This window comes from Branchiostoma floridae, chromosome 12 (assembly GCF_000003815.2).
Source record: "Branchiostoma floridae strain S238N-H82 chromosome 12, Bfl_VNyyK, whole genome shotgun sequence".
In the NCBI taxonomy this organism is placed as follows: domain Eukaryota; kingdom Metazoa; phylum Chordata; class Leptocardii; order Amphioxiformes; family Branchiostomatidae; genus Branchiostoma; species Branchiostoma floridae.
The window spans coordinates 10,846,148-10,865,651 of NC_049990.1; the positions used below are offsets into that span (position 1 = coordinate 10,846,148).

The window sequence follows — 19,504 nt, forward strand, 5'->3', positions numbered from 1 at the left end:
AATCTGTAGACTAGGCTACGTATATGTCATGGTAACTACATGCATGTTACGTCTGATTTAGTCACTTACATGTATTTCAGTAACAGACTAATGCTGAAATTTTAAATCTTACCCAACTGGCTGTAACTCATTTAAAATGAATGGCAGAATATTCACTCGACAGTAAAATTTTCACTTAAGTCTAAATGTATTGCTGCTTAATGTCTTATGTGTAAAGACTGCTTGAAACTAAACTTCCTGTCTTCAATTTTGCAACATCTTTATTTCTGATTCTCAGTGGCAACTCCTGTTAATATATGGCAGTCTAGCACTAGCACTATGGCACTAAACTATTACATTGTCATGTACACATGTGTATAGCATTTTTGTGAAACTCCTGCTTTAGAAGTCTAGTGTTGATTAGACATTCCAAGCACCATGCCCTAAATACACTGTTGATATGGTCTTAGTGTACCATTGACGCACAATTTAGCTTTACTGTAAAGTTATAATTTAGTTTATGTCACACAATATATAATATTATGTGGTTTGCTTGTCTCTTGATACATGTACAGTGTACACCAAAATATTATGCTGTTACTAGTTTTATCATTCCCCTTGTATCACCCTTGATACGCAATTACTTCAAATTCATTATGCATATTGGAATTTGATTTGTACAATTCATATCTAACTCATATCTGATAATTTGGCACAGGGGTTAACCCCATTCAGCAGCAAAATTATATTTTTGCAGTCTGCAGGATAAAATCTTATGTCTTTTGTCACATCTGATAAAATTATGTCACATATATTTTGATGAATCTTAATCTATGTAGCTATCCCTTCATTTAGAAATTTCCACAAATTCTTTTTACTAGAGGTAGGAAATAAGTCAACAATCCATCTATAGTTTGTTCACAATCTCTTATTCTGTTATTTGATAGAATCTTGTAACTATTGCTTGACAGAAATCATGTCTTTAATTTTAGCTATTCTAGAGAAAACAAATTTTATTTAGATAGCAATATTCAACAGATCTATGTACCCAGAGTATTTACCTGTGATGTTCATAGGCTGATTGGATGATTTTATATCAATTAGTGCTAGCCCCCTTTGCAGACCTTCTACTGAATTTCTAGGAGTGCCAGACTGATTTTGGGGGACGGCATTAAAGATCTCTTCTACCACTACAGAACACGTGTACGGGCCTCTTGTTGAAAATCAGCCCTACCCCCTAGAATTAACACTGAAACTTCTACAAGATCTGTGACAGAGACAAATCTAGTGCAGGAAATGGCACAACTACTCACTCTAACGGACAAAAAGCTCGGAACATGAGCATCCCTTTAGACCTACAGGAGATGTTGACGCTCTGGTTGGCCGATACAAACACCACGATCCCACGGGAGAACTTGACCTTGTGTTCGGTGACAGACGCCGTGGTGCCCTCCCCCTCTCCCTCTATGGTCAGTACGATACTCGCGCTATCCACCGCCTCGAGGGTGTAGGAACAGGGCTGGGCACAGTCCGAGGGAATCTGGGAGTGCAAAAAAATTTCAGCAAAACTCAGAATTTGGAAAGTTAGCTCAAAGTAATCTCCAAGCAGATGAAAGGACGTGGCTTGGAGGCTATTAGTAAGATAAAATACATTTTATTTATGGTAGATATATAAGGGGTGCTGTCAGCTAGAACTCACTCACTCACTATCCGGTTTAACGTCTGTTGTTCCCCATCCCTTGGGAGTTAGATGTGCTTACACGTAGATGAGGGGGCTTGATGGCATTGTGGATTGTGGATCTAATTGTGAGTAAATTTGAATCCCCATTCATCCCTGGCCAGGAGACGTAGAGGAAATTTTTTTTGCTGAAGGGGGGGGGGGATCATTACAGGGATTCAATGTATCACCATTCTGTAGAATTTCCCTCATTGCAGCGTGTAGAATTTTAGAGAGTTTTGTTCAAAATGGGCCATTTTGAGTATTGATGAGGAGCAACAGTCACAAAAGCATCCCTGGTCAATCTAAATTTTATGTATCATTAGATCTAGATGATCTGCTTCCCTGAATAAGGAGGGGGAGGGGGCATGGTCAGGGCAAGGGGACATAGTGCCCTTGCTCCCCTCTCAAAAAAAAACAACATTAGCAGGTACTTTGATGTCTTCTAGTTGCGTAATAAGAACTAAAATATCCAAAGATTTACCAACCAGATGACACTATTTGTGGGTGTAGAATTTAACTGCTTTAGACTGCTAATGCTGCCCAATGTGTCATGAGACACGGCAGGATCTAAGAAGTTTGTTTGAACCTTTAAATGTAGAAGACAAACCTTTGAGACTTTGAAACTATTTGTGGACGTAGAAAATAAACATTTGATACTTTGAAACTATTTGTGGATGTAGAACACAAACCTTTGAGACTTTGAAACTATTTATGGATGTAGAACACACACCTTTGAGACTTTGAAACTAATTGTGGGTGTAGAACACGAACTTTTGAGACTCTGAAACTATTTGTGGGCATAGAACACAAACCTGTATCTTAGCCACAGCAAAGTCAGGCACAGGAGGGTTGTATATGGAGACTGAGGAGTCTGTGGGGTGGTTCTGGCACTGGAAGATCTGCTGCTGGGGGCTGCTGGGTACGTACTCCAACATCTCACACAGTGTGGAGACATCAATGTACTTTGGTGTGAGCCCTGCCCTCACAACATTGTCAGAACACGCCATGCACTCCATGCAGTCTGAAAACATTGAAGGTAAATGTTGATATCAAAACCTAGAATTCTAAAAACAATTACGAGTTTATTTCACGCTGTCAGAGAGGTAATCGGCATGAAATTACTTGATGTGAACTAAACTCAAATGCGTGGAAGAAAATGGCGGATGCTGTTTGAAAGTTTAAGCTGCAATCATTTTCTCGTATCAGTTTAATTCTGTTACTTTAAATCAATTGCTCTTTTTCCCAGTATTTTCACATATTGTACATACATGTACAATGTATTCTACTCTTTCAATGTGATACTTTGTTGCAATATAATGTAATTTCATCATATGTTGCTAGGTGGCACAACTATGGGACAGTTTGTAGACAATGCAATTGTTCCAAATTTGCCTTATGGTCTCATTGATGTATTACTCCGCGAGTGGGTACCCTAAAAGAGATCCGAGCCAAAAACTGAACGGCTGCATGGACGCATGTTTTTAGCGGTGAGAAATTCGCTTTTGGCCAGCCGAACTGATATCAAAAGTTAGATTGGTGAAAGCTTGCTTGTAACTGAAGAAATCAGCAGGTAAAGTTTGACAGCCGCGCGCTAGGTCGGAGGTACACAGTCCTGGGTTCTGCGTGGTGCGGTTGTACGCTAGCAAGGAAAAAAATGCCTTTTGCTGGGATTGACTGATTGTAGCTTGTAATTGCTATTAACAACAAACCTATGGATTCTAGTCATTGGCAATTTTTTTCTATTATATAGAGTAAATTTGCTCAACAGAGAATAAAAAATCTGCTGACATTTCATGTAGCTTCATTATAAAGGCGACCAAGTAAAACACGAATTATAACATAGAAGTCTATGGGAAGAGGAAACTCATCAATGAGACCTTATCATCATCACAAATTCTCTTGACATACCAGGCCTTCTTTTCTCTCTGATGCTGCAATGCTATCTAGACCTGCTAGGTGGCATGACTGCAAAGGCCAGAAACTACAGTGATGGTAGCACATGTAGTGTCTCACCTCCTGACAGATATGCATGGGGCTTGTTTGGTCCCAGAAACATGGCCTCTCCAGGCTGCAGTCTCATGTGGTTGAGGAAGAAGATGACAAAACAGCCCACATCACCAGGGAACTGGGAGTGGAGCCGCTGGAACAACTCCTTATTACTGTCGGACATGGCAACATCACCTATATACATGGAAAACAGTATGGGGGAATGAGGCACAAATAGTAATGTTATGAACATTCTCATTAACCATGCAAGTAAAAACCTGATTTTCATGACTCATACATTTTGCAAAGTATATTTTCTCACAGAGAGAAGTTGCTAGCCCTTCCCAACATAGGACTTCATCATCATACATCCCTTCATAAAGACAAGTGCAGCCCCAACTGAAATACCCAAGCCCCTATACAATGTAGCTACATGTACCTAATATTGAACATGCAGTCACCAAAGATACAACGAAACTTGAACCAGGAGCTCAACTGTGAGGCTGATACCATTTGAGGTACAAGAACAATTCCCCTCTGTCCAAAGTCTTGCGCTGGTGGCCCACATAGTCCAAAATACAGAATATAATATGAAAGACGGATCTGAAAGCTATCATAGCATTTCATCAGAGATTATGCAAATGAAATCCTAATTTGCATAAATTTAAGGCTGAGGAAAATCTTTTCCCCAGTTCTGTCTGACCTTGTTTTGCGAGCCTGTCCAGGAGTGAAGACAGCTGCTTGGCTACTGTGTCCTTGTCACAGGTCATGAGGGCAGTGAAGCACCTCTGCATGGCCCGGGACACCTGGTCTGGCTGGCCGGAGGACTGGGCGGTCATCAGGGCCTCTGCGGCCTCTGACCCGACTACAGCCTGGAACTCTGCAACACCTGAGGAACAGATAAACAGTTACCTACAAATGTACTCAGAATTCCTTGAACAACATTTAAAAGTTAGATCTTTTATGGAATTATCGTTGAGTCCTATTCTCAAGCTCAAACTTACCTGGAGTAAAAATAATAAAAATCTACATACTAGATCAGTAGACACTCACACATTTTCTTTAAGAGGGAAATGTTTGCAGTCGCTTTATTCTCACCTTTTTGAATTGTGACCCCTTCACTTAAACTTAGTTAAAACCATACTAAAAACTCTGTGTTCTATGCCCTTGATTAAACCACATTGTCAAAATTTTAAACACAACAAACACTCCGGATCCATTTTCTCCTATTTGCAAAATTAACCTGAGTCTAAAATGTGTATCCGTCAATCAGTTCAATTACTGTTTCCAAGAACTGTTAGTGCAACATCACTGAAAACTTCAATCAATGCTGCAAGTTAAATTGGCAAAATTAGGCATGACAAGAGATTCAATGTAATATAAGTTTAGCCAGCCACAAATGCTGCCTATAATATCAGTACCTTTCAGGAAGCCAACAATTTCTTCGAGTGGTCTGAATCCACAAAGACCTTCGAATGGAGTGAGAGCGATGGCCATCTCAGGCTTGTGGTTAGGGTCAGGGTACTTGTCAGGCCTAGCTGCATGCAGTTCTTCAGCATGTTGCTAGGGGAAGAAAGACGAGAAATTGTGATATCATAAATCACAACACAGTTAGAGATGGCAAACTTCACACCATATCCAGAAACTGAAATGGTTGGCCATGGTTTTAAAATCAATATGGGATTTGGAGAACATAAACTGTTTGCTAAATCATCACAATTGGATTAACCGGAATTCTAGACTCAGACTTCATTGGCTATCTGGCCCAATTGCTCTGGACACAAGACAGTTCATGAACGAGTTGCGCCAGCAATGGATCAAAATTTTCAGTAGTTGGTATTGCCCCCAGCCTAGCTAGGAGAAGGTTTTTAACCTTTGATTTCATTGCTGACGTCACACATGCATCGAGCCTCACATTCAGAGCAGATAGATAAAGACATAGGACTGAGCAATTCAGTTGAAAATTGGAAGCTCACCTGTGTTGGTTATACACGGATCAAATATTCAACGACCACTGTCACCTTCTTCAGGATCAATACTGATTACCAATCATTGATCTGTGAATACCTTTGTGTTGGAAGCTAGTTTAGCAATTGTACTATAAGCCCAACCATCCATAATGTAATCTACCAACTCAGATACAGTAAACTTTTCATGCTATTATAAAGTTGGGATGTTTACTAGTACCTTAGCTGGATGGGCCTGTATAGACAATGATGTGTTGACTGACAGGACCTTGAAGAGGAAAGGCAGCTGTTTGTCAAACTTGTGTAGCACCTTCTCCCCCAGTGCAGCAGGGTTGTCCTGTACCCACTGTGCCAGGGATGTGTCAGCCATACCAGGGGACACAATGGTACTGGGGCCCTTGGGATGGGTCCCCATCCATAGCTGCAAGACAAAAAGGATATCTTAGGATCATCTTGTTCAAGAAAGTCATGATCATAGGTAGCCTGGGTACCATATGGAAAGTAGTTTGCTCCGGCATTCATTACATACTATATATACAGTCGCTTCTAGCTCTGACACTATATGTATTGTTTCTGAACTTTCTCTCTCTGCTGTTCCGTCTGGGATCCTTGACCATCTTAACATTTGGAATCGTCCACATTTTAGATGAGGGCTCGTTCGAACCGGTGTTCCAACAGCGGAAAATCCCTATGTCCCCTTGCGCATGCAGGCGCTGGCCTGTTGTCATCAACGAGTGCTCTAGAACCCATTCCTTAATTCGCTCATAAACTGACGTTACCACCAAGAGGTTTGAATGTGCAGGTCTCCGGATAGTATACGTAGAAGCGAACAGGTTTCCTGCGTGTGGGATTCCTGCTTTGTAAATGGTTGCTTTGTATACTTCCCCTGTTTTAGTGGAAAAGTGTCTCCTGTCATATAACATATGTAGGCTAAGGGTTTCCTTATAATCTGTTGCTGTATTGGTCAAGTAAAATTTGTGTTGCTTCTTAGTCTGCTTCCAAAGCAGTATAGTACTGTATTTAAAGTTCTCAGTGGTATTATACCAACATGACTGACCTCTGCATAGGTGGCACTGTTGTCGATGACAAAGTTGGGATCACTGCTGGCACTCAGCTTCGCCACCTCACTGTCAGGACCCACCTTCCCCCAGGCATACTGCTGCACAGCACACTTCAATGGGAATACTGAGGGGGGGGGGGGGATATGTCAATACCGTTTATGATCATCATAGGGGGTAATAAACCCTTTCACAGAGATCAGATACTACTAATGTAGAAGTTTTTCGGGACCATTACCTTTGACAAATTACATAGAATTGCTGTCATCGCACATACGTCTTGATCTCTGTGAAAGGGCTTATAAACAAATACATTTGTATATGTAAGTTTACTTGTGTACAAAATGAAAGAGTGAAAGAAAGAAAAGAAAGCAAGAAAAAGAAAGGATAAAAAAAGTTCTGAACTTTTCTCTCAAGTGAATCAGGTGTGATATTGAACACTCACATGAATCATTTATCAGATGAATGTTTCAATCACACCATATCTATACATAACTTTTAGCTCAGATCATAAATTATCTACACAGACCTTTTCAACCGACCTTGATCTTTGTTCACTCTATAATTTTCCAAAGGTCGAATCAATCAACACAATGCCCCTCCCCCACCCAAACTTTACCCCTGCTCCTGTACATATGCTCTAAGTCTTCCTGGTTTTACCATTTCAGAAATTGCATATTCCAGTAGTGGCATGCGTGATTTTCCAAGACGCAGAAAATTGAGGAACAAACTTGCAGTAAGTGAGTAAGACTAAGAGAAAGAAATCTCACCCAAAGCACTAGACATCTTCTGCTGAGCACGTCGTATTTCTGACCTTTGACCGGGCAAGTCTATTCTAACGAAAGGGAGAAATACCAATAATTTTAGACATATAGTATAATGATTCCAGTTGAAATGGATTGCAAAAACCATATCAAAATGATATATTTACTATTAATGATACTAATATTGTGGTATTTAACATGGTTTACCGTTATTTAACAAACTTTTTAATCCAATATGAGAACACCCTTATTCAGAATGTATCAGTCCATAATCCCATTGCGCCCTGAAAAGTGGAACCATCGGCGATTTTCTTCTGTCGTTTGGCAAGATTTTTGCCGTTTATTTGAGCTCGTATGCAATTTCGCAATGCTCTAACGGATAAATAACCTAGTCGTGATACAATTTTGTACTAATAGTGCGCTTTTCTGAGGAATTTTGAGTGTCATTTTTGCTGACGAAAGTTGAGAAAGTGTGGTCAGATTTTTGGTGAAAGAAGATGGCGGCCCCTCCTCCCATGGCGCCTTTCAACATGAACCAGGTTCAGTTCAGACCGCCTATGGACAACATGGGGAACGTACCCATGTCTAACGTAGGGATGGGACCAGGTAAGGATTCTTTACAGAAGTGGGGACGGTTTTTTAAAGGCTCACATAATTCGATAGACAACGGGTACGTTTGATTATCACCCCCAGGCCTCTTTGTTCCCTCTCCACGCTGTATCAAGAAGAGGATAAGAGTATAATACATGTATGTTATAGGATAGAGTAGACTAGATTTTTCGGCCAGATAGAAGATTTCAGCTCCAGTTTTGGCCGCTGTTCAGTTGTATATCATGTAGGGGTACCCTTTACTGTAAGGAAGAAAATTACAACTGTACAGTACATAACAGTGGGGTTCAACTGTTCAAGTGCCGCCAAACTGACCATGCCAAAGGGTAGGACATTTGCCGTTTTGGCGTAGTGGTTAGGGCATTGGGAGCTGACAGCCCGGGTTCAGTGCAAGTTAGAATCCCAGGAGCCAGCAGACCGTTAGCCTGGTAACCATACCATAGGGTGCTTGCCTTTATGATAAAGAGATAAAGTTTATCTCTCCCATAACAGTGGGGGTCAAGTGCTGCCAAACTGACAACGTCAACAGCTCTGAGCTTTTGGCATTGTGGTTTGCACATTAGATTTGTGATCCGGCTGCCCGGTTTCAGTGCGGGTTCGAATCCCGGGAGTCAGGATATTGCTTCTTTCTGTTGCTCCTTGGCCCTCTAGTTGTTTCACTGTGAGGGTAGCCGGCCCATCCAATTAATTACTGCAAAAGGCAGACAGACTGACAGAAGCAGGTCAATGCTTAGCACACTAGGCCGGGTAAAGAACCTCAAAGCCGACCGGATAATGTCATTATTAATGATGACCAGGTTTATAGGAGACTGTTTCTACTCGCCCCAAGTTTTGCAGCAGCACCAAAATTTCACACATTAGTGTTTTGTAGTACCACTAAATATACAAATCAAGGGCTTAGGTGTTGATAAGCGAGGAAAATTGCAGGTTTCTACCTGTTTTACCATGTAACGTCCTTGGTTTTACCAACAATTTTGGGTATTTGCCTGCAAATTGTAGATTGCAGGTGACTATTTCACACCCAGAGATGGTTTGATTGAAAAATGTGACAAAGCAAAATTCTTAACCTTTAGTATTTTACAGTACTGTCATTTTAAAGGGGCATTTTAAAACCTAAATTTAAGGTGGCATTTTTGAAGTGATGTAAACTTAATAAAAGACCAGTGTTTCTATTATTGCGTATATGACAATGCTACCACATCAATTTGAACACACCATTTTCTCATTGTGAAATTAGATCGCTTCAAACTTAAATTTAATTTTTATGGCCTGTAAAAAGATCAAAATTGAAGAGAGTATGTTATGATATGCAGAGATTGCAATGGTCCTAAAAAATAATGTTTTCAGATTTTCTTATGGTGACGTTTTTAAAGACATTCAAATGTAAATTGTACATCATTTGAATGTAACTATATATACATGTTGGTCACAAATTGTGTAACCTCCAAATGCAGAAGAACTGAGTGAAACATGTAAACGTCAAATAATCTGATTTATCATTTTGGATTGTTTATTTATTCCTTACCTAGACCCAGCCCACAACAATGAACCCCTACAGTTCAACACCAGCAAAGGTAAACCACCCCAAGCTTCCCCATCACCACCGGTGGAGGACATGGATCTCAGGCTACAGAAGAAAGGGAAGAAAGGCAATGGGCATCATGGCAACATGGCACCAGGAGGTCAGTTCATGTTGTTCATTTTGTCACTTTGTACAAGTTTCATGAGAAGATGCAGTGTACACTGTCTAGCCATACAATTATGCTCCATTGTGATATGTTACTTATATGCCATAGATTATTGATATGATGTAATAACATAGCAAAATTGATATACCAACAGCATGATAATCATTGTTTATTTGACAAAGTTATATGTTCACTGAACTCTAGTAAATTTTCTGATGGTGGAATTATCATCATGAGTGTACACTTGGTATCATCACCATCATCATCATACTTGGTACAATTGTACAAAATCAACAAGTGTACTGCTACTTAACATATTATTACTGTATACCCTGATATGTTTGGTGACTCTCCACTATTTATTCATAACACCACAATTTGAACAAACATTATTTCCTATGAAAATTTATGAATAGGTTAGCAAGCAAAAGTATTGAGCCAGTGGTCACTACAGAAGATGGTACTCAGGCTAGAATTGTTGCAACCACAAAGTCAAAACAGCAAAATTGAGTCCACACAAAAATAAGGGAACTTGCACTACAAGATTTAAAGTTACCTGTAACAGGTAGACTTGCATCAAAGCGTTAAATCAAAGTTTGAATATCTTTTTGTTTATTCCTATTGCCCAGATATGATGGGACTGGACCCCAACCAGCTGAACATGGGTATGATGGGGCAGGGCATGATGGGAGACTGGAACCAGGCAGCCTGGGGTTTGGGGATGTTACACAGTCCCAACTCAGGGGGACCTGGTGGGAACATGGGGCAAGGTGGCATGGACCCTAACATCATGCAGGAAGTAATGACTAGTGTTATTTATACTGATATTGACCCTTACCTTGCTAAGTTAGCCTTCAGTGATTGATTTTTGTACTACCTGTAACAAACAGCAGTTGGGAAGTTTTGGTGAGTGTTATGAACACTGAATAACCAAGGTACTTGTATGTAAAATCTCAGCTGAGGTTTCGGTTACACCTTCCTTGGCTTAGGGTAGTTCTGAGCATTTCTATTTTGTGCTGATTACAATGCAGTATTGCTGTACATATAAACTTGAAGTTACTATTTGCATGAAAGGTCAATATTGTCCAGTAGCAATTAAGAAGACCAAAGAATTGTCTATATAAAGAGAGAGGGAGATAGACAGAGAAAGAGAGAGAGAGAGAGAAAAATTGAAAGTGAATAACCTTGTTTTCCGGCAATTTCTCAACCTGATGAAATTATTTATCCAACACTGATTGAAAGTTTCTTGTGTTTATCTGTAGGGTATGAACCAGTTTGGCATGATGGACCCCCAGTTTGCTGGCTTCATGGGGGGTATGATGCCCCCACCCCCTCCTCCTGATCTGCAGAGGGAGATTATTGAGCTGAAGAGTTGTACCTTGTTTCCACCCATGCCAGGTAACAGAAATAGTGCACTTGTATGCATGCATGTACATATGTCTGTGATCCATAAAGTCTAAATGTCTTTCTGTATCAGTCTATACTTCTTCAGAGTAACACATCGGCTTCACAGTGCGGCAGCAGCTGGTTATATTACAGTAGACTCAGACTGACCATACAGAGGAGAGACATTTTAATGTTCACAGTTACAAGTTACAGGTCATCTAGGGCAAGTTAACTCATTTGTTGTTCAAGTTTTGCAGAGATATTGTTTTGTTGTACATGGATGTATTTAATCATGCAGAATTCTCATGGCTATCTGTGTTGATATTTTCATTTCTCAAAAGGCATGCCACCACCGACCACCCGCGAGCGCCCGCCAGGCTGTCGGACCGTGTTTGTCGGAGGCATGCCGGAGAGCATGACGGAGGACATTATTCAGGAGGTGTTTGAGCGCTGCGGAGGCATCATCAGCATCCGTATGAGCAAACGGAACTTCTGCCATATCCGCTTTGACGACCCAGGAGTTGTAGACAGGGCTATAGCTTTATCAGGTAATATTGTGTTGCTTATCATGTTTTTGTTTTTTTACTGTTTGCCTTCATATTACTTTTGCCCCATTTCTTCTTCACCAAGCAAACAAGGTCATTGACCTGGACCAGATGGCCATCACCCTGGTTACTGGAGGTGTTGCAGACACCCAGTGGTTTAATGATTACAATTTGTAGTAAGTGGTAGGACAGAGCTAGAGGGGCTGGTTAGAATATGAAATGTGTTTGACTGAGTAAGAATAATCAGAGCAGTAGTCTGTTAGGCTAGGCTATGTGAAGGTAAACATTATGTATTTGTACCATTCATCTTAAATGTTTGCCTCCTTCATTCCTTCTCTCTGTAATTCTGTGTTATTGTTTTATACAACTGTGAGAGTCCTGTACAGCATTTTTGTAAAGACGTGTTTTCTTAATCAGGTTATAGAATCCGCCTTGGCCAGAGCAGCGACCCAATGAACATGGGCCGCCTGCACGTGGACTACGCCCAGGCCCGTGACGACCAGTACGAGTGGGAGTGCATCCAGCGCCGCATGCAGCGAGAGGAGCGCCACAGACGCAGGGTGGAGGAGATGAGGATGAGGCCCCCCTCCCCACCCCCCGTCACACACTTCTCAGACCACGAGTGCCAGATACTTGCTGACAAGCTGAAAGGTAATGTCATGAAAGTTCACTCGTTGGTACACTCGTGCGCCTAGTTATTTGAGTAGGGTTATATATGTGAAGCTATTTAGTACATTTATTCAGCATATTCTTGACCTTATGGTGTCAGAAAAAAATTATAAAACCTGTGTTGTACTACCTTAAGTATTTAAGATTTTGAGGATAGCTGTTAGAACATACGATTCAAGCTCAGATAAGAGTTAGTTAGGTTGGAATATATTGGGTTTAACTTTTGCTGATATTGTGATTATCTATGTATGTTGTGTGCTCAATTTTCTTCCTATCCAACTAGACATGTAATACAAGTAAGTCTATAGGCAAGGTGCAAAGAGTGAATTTCAATCCCTTTCCTTTACTAGCCGATGACACGTTCTCGCCGGCAACCCAACAACTCATCACATGGCTGGAGCGAGGTGACTGCAACAAACGCACTGCCAACAACTTCTACAGTATGATCCAGTCTGTCAACAGCCACGTGCGCCGCCTGATGAACGAACGCCAACAGTATGACGACGAGTTCGAAAACGCCCACAGGGTCCACAAGGGCCGCCTCACGGGCCTCCTGTTACAATGTAAGTGCTCGTTACCTTGTGTCAGAAGGGCTCAAAGGACGACGGTTTAGGACATAGCCTGCAACATCGGGTAACAGTTGAGGTTTTTCCTTTATGGTACACCTGTAGATTATTGTGAAGTCCAGCCAATATCTCTATAGAGCTGTATTGATGCACATATTGGCTTCAAACACGATGTATGGTATGAGTCGTATGGTATACATGTGAGTATTACAGTGTGAGTGGTGAAAAATTGCCAGCTTGATACATGTTTGTTTTATGTGCTAGCCAACACAGACAGCAATGGTCAGTGCATTGTGATGATTCTGTGCTAACTTGAGCTACTGGATCCGCCTGTCAGAAGAGCAGTCGAACACCACAGAGTTTCTTGAATAAGCAGGAAAGGCATCATAGTAGTTACAGAAGGGAAAGCTGATAACCACTGCTTGTGTATGTACTTTCATTCATACCTTCATAATGTTTGAAAAAAGCAGAACAAAACAGATGCTTTTAAAGAAAGATGCTATGTTGCTGAATACTCTTATTATATTGAAGTACTACAAATATTGTACAGGTATGAAGCAAGGTACATTTACTGAGCAGTACCAGGTTGTGGGATCGGTGACAATTGCAGACTGGGTTTGTAACTCACCAAAAGATTTTGCACACAGAAACTCTCTACGGCTAGTTCTGACCGATGGATGCCCGAGGTTGCAGACCAGGACTGGTAAAACAATCCCCATTCTGTGGCTCTGTCCGCCACACTTCTAACCTAATGCCATTGCTTTGGTAGAGCAGCAAAATCATCCGGTGACATCAGGCGATATACGAACTACGTTTCAGGAGGTAAAAAAAAAAGCAGTATTAAGGAAGCCTGTGCTATTCACATCTCCATTGAATCTTTTTTAACACTCAGATTCTGTAAATTTGTTTATTTTTGGAGGATTTAAGGAACGGAAAGGAGGTATTTACAGTACTTTGAGTTTTGGATTAAAACAAAACTGCATAACAAGCACAAAGCACATATTCGTGATGTTGTGAATCAGTGTCCACCGCAAACATTTTAAGATTTTCAATAACTTTGAACAGGACTAGTCTTGAGGATGTGAATTGCCAGGCTTCTACATCCAAGGTGTGAATGTGAAGTGCGTATGTGTATGAATGTGGGTCAGGCAATTTGTAAAGAAGCATTTTGTTGCTGCACCATGTGTAGGTATGTGCTCAGGTCTTTTCCAGACAACGGGAAGTCTCGAAGCAGTTTGAAGGTCAACTCTTCTTACCAGTCACAGGACCATCGGGAGAGTTTGTCCTACGCCGCTCCACTATAACCCTTTTCTTCTAATTCCTTACTCAAGTTGATCAGATAGAGAAAGTGTTTGGATCGTCCACTAAGCAGCGGGCTTGGGATCATTTCTCCAAGGCCCAGAGGAAGAACATAGAGATGTGGAAGAAGCAAGCTGAGGTGAGTGGATCAGGGCAGAGTCTGTGCACTACCACAAAAGGATATGCTTCTTAATGATAATCCATCTTTCTTTTCTTGCTTCCTTTGAAATTTCATCTTACGATTAAGACAGGCCGTGCAACAAAGGTCTTTGCATTTCACTCATAAACACTTGAGCTGAGCAATGGATTCTCCTCTGAATAAGAAAGTCGTGTCAAATGTGGTAGTGCGTCAGTAAAAGATTGTTTTGAAAATATCAAAATCAGAGAGGCATCAACAGTAAAATTCCTTGTCTGAGGATAGGGTTCACAAAACCCTTGTTGGGAGGTTGTTTTTATGCTCAAAATTCTTGACTTAAATTTTTGAGAGAGGAATTTTACTGTTGTTGCCATGTAAGAGCTTCAGATAGAAAAAGATAATTCTACATGCGTACAATCATACGTATCAGTAAGTGTACATTTTGTAAACTGTATACAGTATAGACCAGGTCTATGATATTGGTCTCTATATGTAAGTGTGTAGAGATGCCCTCAACAACATGCCCATAGCTGCTAGCACCAGCAGAATCCAACCAAAGGTAAGTTGCAGAAAATCTACAGTCCCAGACAATCAGGTAAGTTACAAGCAAAGCAGAATCTCTACATGGTCTTAAGCTTAATGAGTAAGGCAGGCCAAGAGCTCAAGATGCCATTTTGCTGATTAGCGGCTGCTGATTTTAGCATCTGGTAACCAATTTCTGTTCCATAGATACTATAACGTATCATCATGTCCATTGTGTCTCTCTGTTACTTGAGGTTTGAAGTTAGATCTATGTAAAAGGACCAAGGGTCAAAATAGTTTAGTTTGGACCATCAGTAAAGAGGTTTTGATTTATCCTTTGCTAGTCTAAGATTTCTCTGCATTGGTATTTGTTTTGCATAGTACTGTTGTGATAGTTTAGCTTCATTTGCAATCATGGCAGCTTCTTTAATGTCTTTTTATCAATAAAGCCTGATGAAAGTACAGTAGCAGGACATGCACTAACACAGGCGAGCTTCCACAGTTGCTTGTGAAAGTATCATGATAGCAGACTTGGGGGACTGCACTTCTTGTGAAAACTGCTAGGTGGTGCTCATTGCCATGCCTGTGTGCTCTGTAGGAGATCCGCACCACCCAGCAAGAGGAGATGATGAGTGACAGGAAGGAGGAAGACATGGAGCTGTCTGACACCGAGGATGAACCCGGTGGCATGATGATGAAACGCAGGAAGGTCGAAGCTGGTACATGTAGGTGTTCTTCAGGACTTGCATCAGCGATATGTGTTCCTAAGTTACTGAAAATCTTCATAAGACCACACAGACCATACATTTCCAGTCCATGGTCACGAGCTATTGTCCATTCACAAAAAGAATGTTACGACTATACTGTAAATCCTACAAAGAAAAAACAGTTAAATACATGTACATTTGTATATGCCATACTTGTACCTTGCAAAATACATCAGAAAACAGACACATTGCTTCAGAATGCCAAAGTCGATTTCAAAATCATAAAAGAGGATTTAAAAGAACAAAAATTATAAATTTATTGTTTGGTGTACCATTTGTTCTGTGTGTTCATTCAGTCTTTTGTCCAACCTTCATGGTCACTTGGAATTCACAATGAAGGCAACTTTCTTGCCCTACTTTTTTTTCTTCCACAATTGCATCAGTTTTGTTGTGCCTAGAGAATGTCATCTATTCTATCCAATCACTAAGAAATATACACTGTGTGTCAATATCAGGTCAAACAAACAAGTTACAAGAGGTTCCAGATCGTGTGCCCAAAGCCTGTTGATATATTCCATCTCTCCTCATGTTGAATCCCTGCATTAGTCTTTTCATATTTCCCACAAGCCCTGAAGGAAGAGAACGACAGTCTGAAGTGTCAGGTGGAGGCCTACAAGAACGAGCTGGAAGTGGTGAAGTCTGAAGCACAGTATAGTCTGTCAGAGAGGGACAAACAGATCCAACAGCTACAGATGGCTCTACAGGGCATGCAACAGGTACATGGGAGGGGATGGAGGGATTTGGTGAGGGGATGGTTGGATAGATGGATGGATGAAAGGAAGCAAATGGTGGATGTAGGAATGAATGAATGGATAAATGATTGAATGAGCTCATGAACAGGAAGAAGGAATGAGTGACTGTATAGAATTGAATAATTGTGAAAGGAAGAAAGGGAAGAAAGTATTGAAATCAAACTGATAGAAAACAAATCTTGTGCAGCACATGATGATTTAGACATTCGAATCCTGAACTATTCTGAAGTCACATTATTTCTGATGCTGCACAGAGAATATTTTGAAGTAACAAAAGAGGAAGAAAAGTGGAGCAGAAATGTTTCAGACTTAAAGAGAGTCATTGCCTTAGTTTTTCATATGTAGCATATCTCAGCCTGTAACCTCTGACCTCTCTGGTTGCCTAGCAACTCATTGCTGCAAGGACAGAGATGCAGGTAAAGAAGGATGAAGAAGAGAAGAAGGAGGAAGAGGAGGCTAAAGCTGAGGTTAGTATTAGTTTATAGTTTATACTGGGTAATTGTTTGCTCCAGAGTATGTTACTAACTGATAAAACATTGTGTAGCACATGATGATTTATTTACGGCAGACATTTGAATCCTGAACCTTTCTGATGTCACATTATTTCTGATACTGCACATTTTATCTTAACTGATAGCTCTTGGTTTACATAATATATACATTAGAAGATGTTTAATTGCACTCCAATCCGGATAGTGCAACAATGCAAAGTTATCCAGCTGGACCACACTGCTTTGGGATTTGGCAAGTCTATGCAATTGATAGAAGTGCACAGTAGTCCGCTGTGCAATTAAATGCCTTCTAGTCTACTGTACAAGAAGGGATAAAACATGGAGCAATCTTTGCCTATTTTGGTATATAAGGGTATTCAAAAAAGCCTTCTAATAGTAGGGGATGTGTAGGGATGCATAAAACAGAGACCTGTCTCTGTAGGTTTTGTTAAAAACACACTCTTTGTCCCTGCAGCCACCGAAGCCGTCAGCTTTGATGCAGTGGCTGAAATCAGCCAATAAAGACAAGGCTTCCTTCGCTGCAGTCCCAGATCCTGACAAGTCTCCAAAGAAGGAGAAGGAGTCCAGGGTCCAGAAACCTGCCATGTTGGACCAGCAACAGGCACTGCTTGTCGGTAAGAACTTGTTTAGGTGTTGGATTTTCTTTTTCCAGCCCAGGATATTTTTCTTTCTTTCCAGCAAAATCATTATCACTTTCTGTCATGATTTTGCCTAATATGTGGTAGGTTACTGAATATGGAAGTGTGAACCTCTGTTGTATGTTTTATACTCTCTTACAAGCTATGTACAGTTCATAGTGATAATGCAGAATATATTAATTGAAGTGAAATAATGATATCTCTCTACATTTACAGATTGTCATTTTGTACAGTGTGCAGCACATGATGAATCATTTACTAGACATTCGAATCCTGAACTGTTTTGATGTCACATTTGTTCTGATGCTGCACATAGAATCTGTATTATTTGAACTAATAAAACAGGAATTGTTGTAGGAATAAACAGACCAACTGCAATGAAGGATTAAAATCAATAACTATAGGACTAGCCACTTATATGTTTCTGCAGAACTGTTTTAAGTTTCTTAAACTTCTGAATTCCTTCTTTATATTTATCAACAGAATTTGGCAAAATGCATAGACATTAGATGACTTGTTCGGATTTTTGTATTATGATGCATGTGTAGTGAATTTTCGTATGGAGCCCCTGGTTGCGAAGAGAGTATTTGGCCCACCCAATAACAACCTTTTCCCTGTGTTCTTCATCAGGAGTGCTGTCTTCGTTCCTACACGTCCATCCGTTTGGAGCTTCGGTAGAGTACATGTGGTCGTACCTACAGAGACTGGAGCTCACCGTCAGCCCAGCTGAGTTAGAAGAGTTACTGATCTCTCTTCCACGCTGCTTCTGTCAGGAGCTCTTTGGAATCGGCGCCACTTTGGAAAAAAGATGGAAATTTACCGGCTTCGAAAAACCTCCACCACCAAAAGTAGTAGTGGAGGTCGAGGAGGAGAAAACTGTCCAGAATGAAGCAGAGTGACTTTATAGCTGAATCGTCAACTTTTTTTGTCATAAAGACTCCAAGAGTCATGCATATATTCTATACAATTTATTGTATGTAGACAAGTTTGTGATCTGACAGAAAAGAGGCAATAGCAAAGTTTTGCAAACTAGACAGAGGAGTAGAAATTCACTGCCAAAATATGTGAAGGAGTTAGTTTCTAGGCAAAATGGAACCTTCTTATCATCCCATTGGAAGCCTTGAATTGGTAGTTGGTGGTAGGAGGAATTCTAGAAAGGGTTCATGGGATTTGGAAGTTTTCTGATCAAGTTGAACATGTACATAGAAAATCGATCACAGGAAAAAGAAGCTCTGAGTACATTGTATTTGTTCGTTTGTTTAACACAAGCCAGTATTGTTATATATGTTTATAGTATACTGTACATCATATGGCTGATGAATATGGCATGATAATGTAGCATGGTGGTGTTCTCAATATTAGAAATGAATATGCTTAATTTACTTTATTCATGCCAAACATTCCATCAAGGGGAAAACTTAGATTCTTTCATTTCCGTAGCACTTTTAATTAAGAGTGTAAATCAACATGTTTGATTTGAAGTTTGAAAGTTTGGTTTCCATTTCTTTACTTATTCAAGTAAAAGCTTACCTCAAAGGTGGCCTGTACTCTCTCTTCGATTTACTGATTAGTGGCGACCTTTGACCTGACAGATGTCAATTATTGCCAATCTGTTGGCAGATGGACATTATCGGAAGAAGAAAGCTTAAGAGGGCCTTCAAACATATTTGTAGAAAGGGTGTTATATGCAAGTTGCTGTCTGAAAGCTGCAAGACTTTACTATAAGGCCACAGCAAGTGGACCGGTGCAATGGCCGAGTAGGTAGAGTGTTCGCCTTACATTCTGTAGGTCTTGAGTTCTATCCCGGTAGAGTCATACCAAAGACTTTAAAAATGGTACATGCTGCTTTCTCTGCTTATCACTCAGCATTTGGCAAAGAGCATGGAAATTGAACACCAGGGCTACTGAAACAGAGATGGGTGCTGCCATATGCACCATCAG

General features: G+C 40.6%; 2 protein-coding genes across 2 annotated transcripts; one reads left to right on the forward strand and one right to left on the reverse strand.

The window, feature by feature from the left end:
• Positions 1-495: 495 nt before the first annotated feature.
• LOC118428177 (mannose-6-phosphate isomerase-like) lies at positions 496-7,551 on the reverse strand. Its single transcript, XM_035838169.1, has 8 exons — positions 7,481-7,551; positions 6,710-6,837; positions 5,873-6,073; positions 5,107-5,248; positions 4,389-4,574; positions 3,713-3,880; positions 2,512-2,720; positions 496-1,519 (listed from the first exon to the last, which is right to left on the reverse strand). The coding sequence occupies exons 1-8, from the start codon at positions 7,494-7,496 to the stop codon at positions 1,289-1,291; spliced, it is 1,281 nt and encodes a 426-aa protein (XP_035694062.1). The 5' UTR covers positions 7,497-7,551; the 3' UTR covers positions 496-1,288.
• A 201-nt stretch (positions 7,552-7,752) lies between these two features.
• LOC118428175 (ecto-NOX disulfide-thiol exchanger 2-like) lies at positions 7,753-19,052 on the forward strand. The gene is made up of 13 exons (XM_035838168.1): positions 7,753-8,080; positions 9,613-9,765; positions 10,401-10,570; positions 11,034-11,169; positions 11,499-11,705; positions 12,120-12,353; positions 12,722-12,934; positions 14,269-14,375; positions 15,493-15,619; positions 16,208-16,377; positions 16,800-16,880; positions 17,380-17,539; positions 18,194-19,052. Exons 1-13 carry the CDS (start codon positions 7,972-7,974, stop codon positions 18,460-18,462), a joined length of 2,136 nt encoding a protein of 711 aa, XP_035694061.1. The 5' UTR covers positions 7,753-7,971; the 3' UTR covers positions 18,463-19,052.
• Positions 19,053-19,504: the final 452 nt, after the last annotated feature.

Bases quoted from the DNA above. Each gene is read 5' to 3' on its own strand.
- LOC118428177 (XM_035838169.1), bottom strand. The intron at 6,074-6,709 runs GTCAGTCATGTT...TTTGTCTTGCAG, and splicing joins ACAGTGCCACCTATGCAGAG to CTATGGATGGGGACCCATCC. The intron at 1,520-2,511 runs GTTTGTGTTCTA...TTGCACTCCCAG, and splicing joins TTGCTGTGGCTAAGATACAG to ATTCCCTCGGACTGTGCCCA.
- LOC118428175 (XM_035838168.1), top strand. From the start codon at position 7,972: ATGGCGGCCCCTCCTCCCATGGCGCCTTTCAACATGAACCAGGTTCAG. The intron at 12,935-14,268 runs GTAAGTGCTCGT...TCCTTACTCAAG, and splicing joins CACGGGCCTCCTGTTACAAT to TTGATCAGATAGAGAAAGTG. The intron at 16,378-16,799 runs GTACATGGGAGG...CTGGTTGCCTAG, and splicing joins CTCTACAGGGCATGCAACAG to CAACTCATTGCTGCAAGGAC.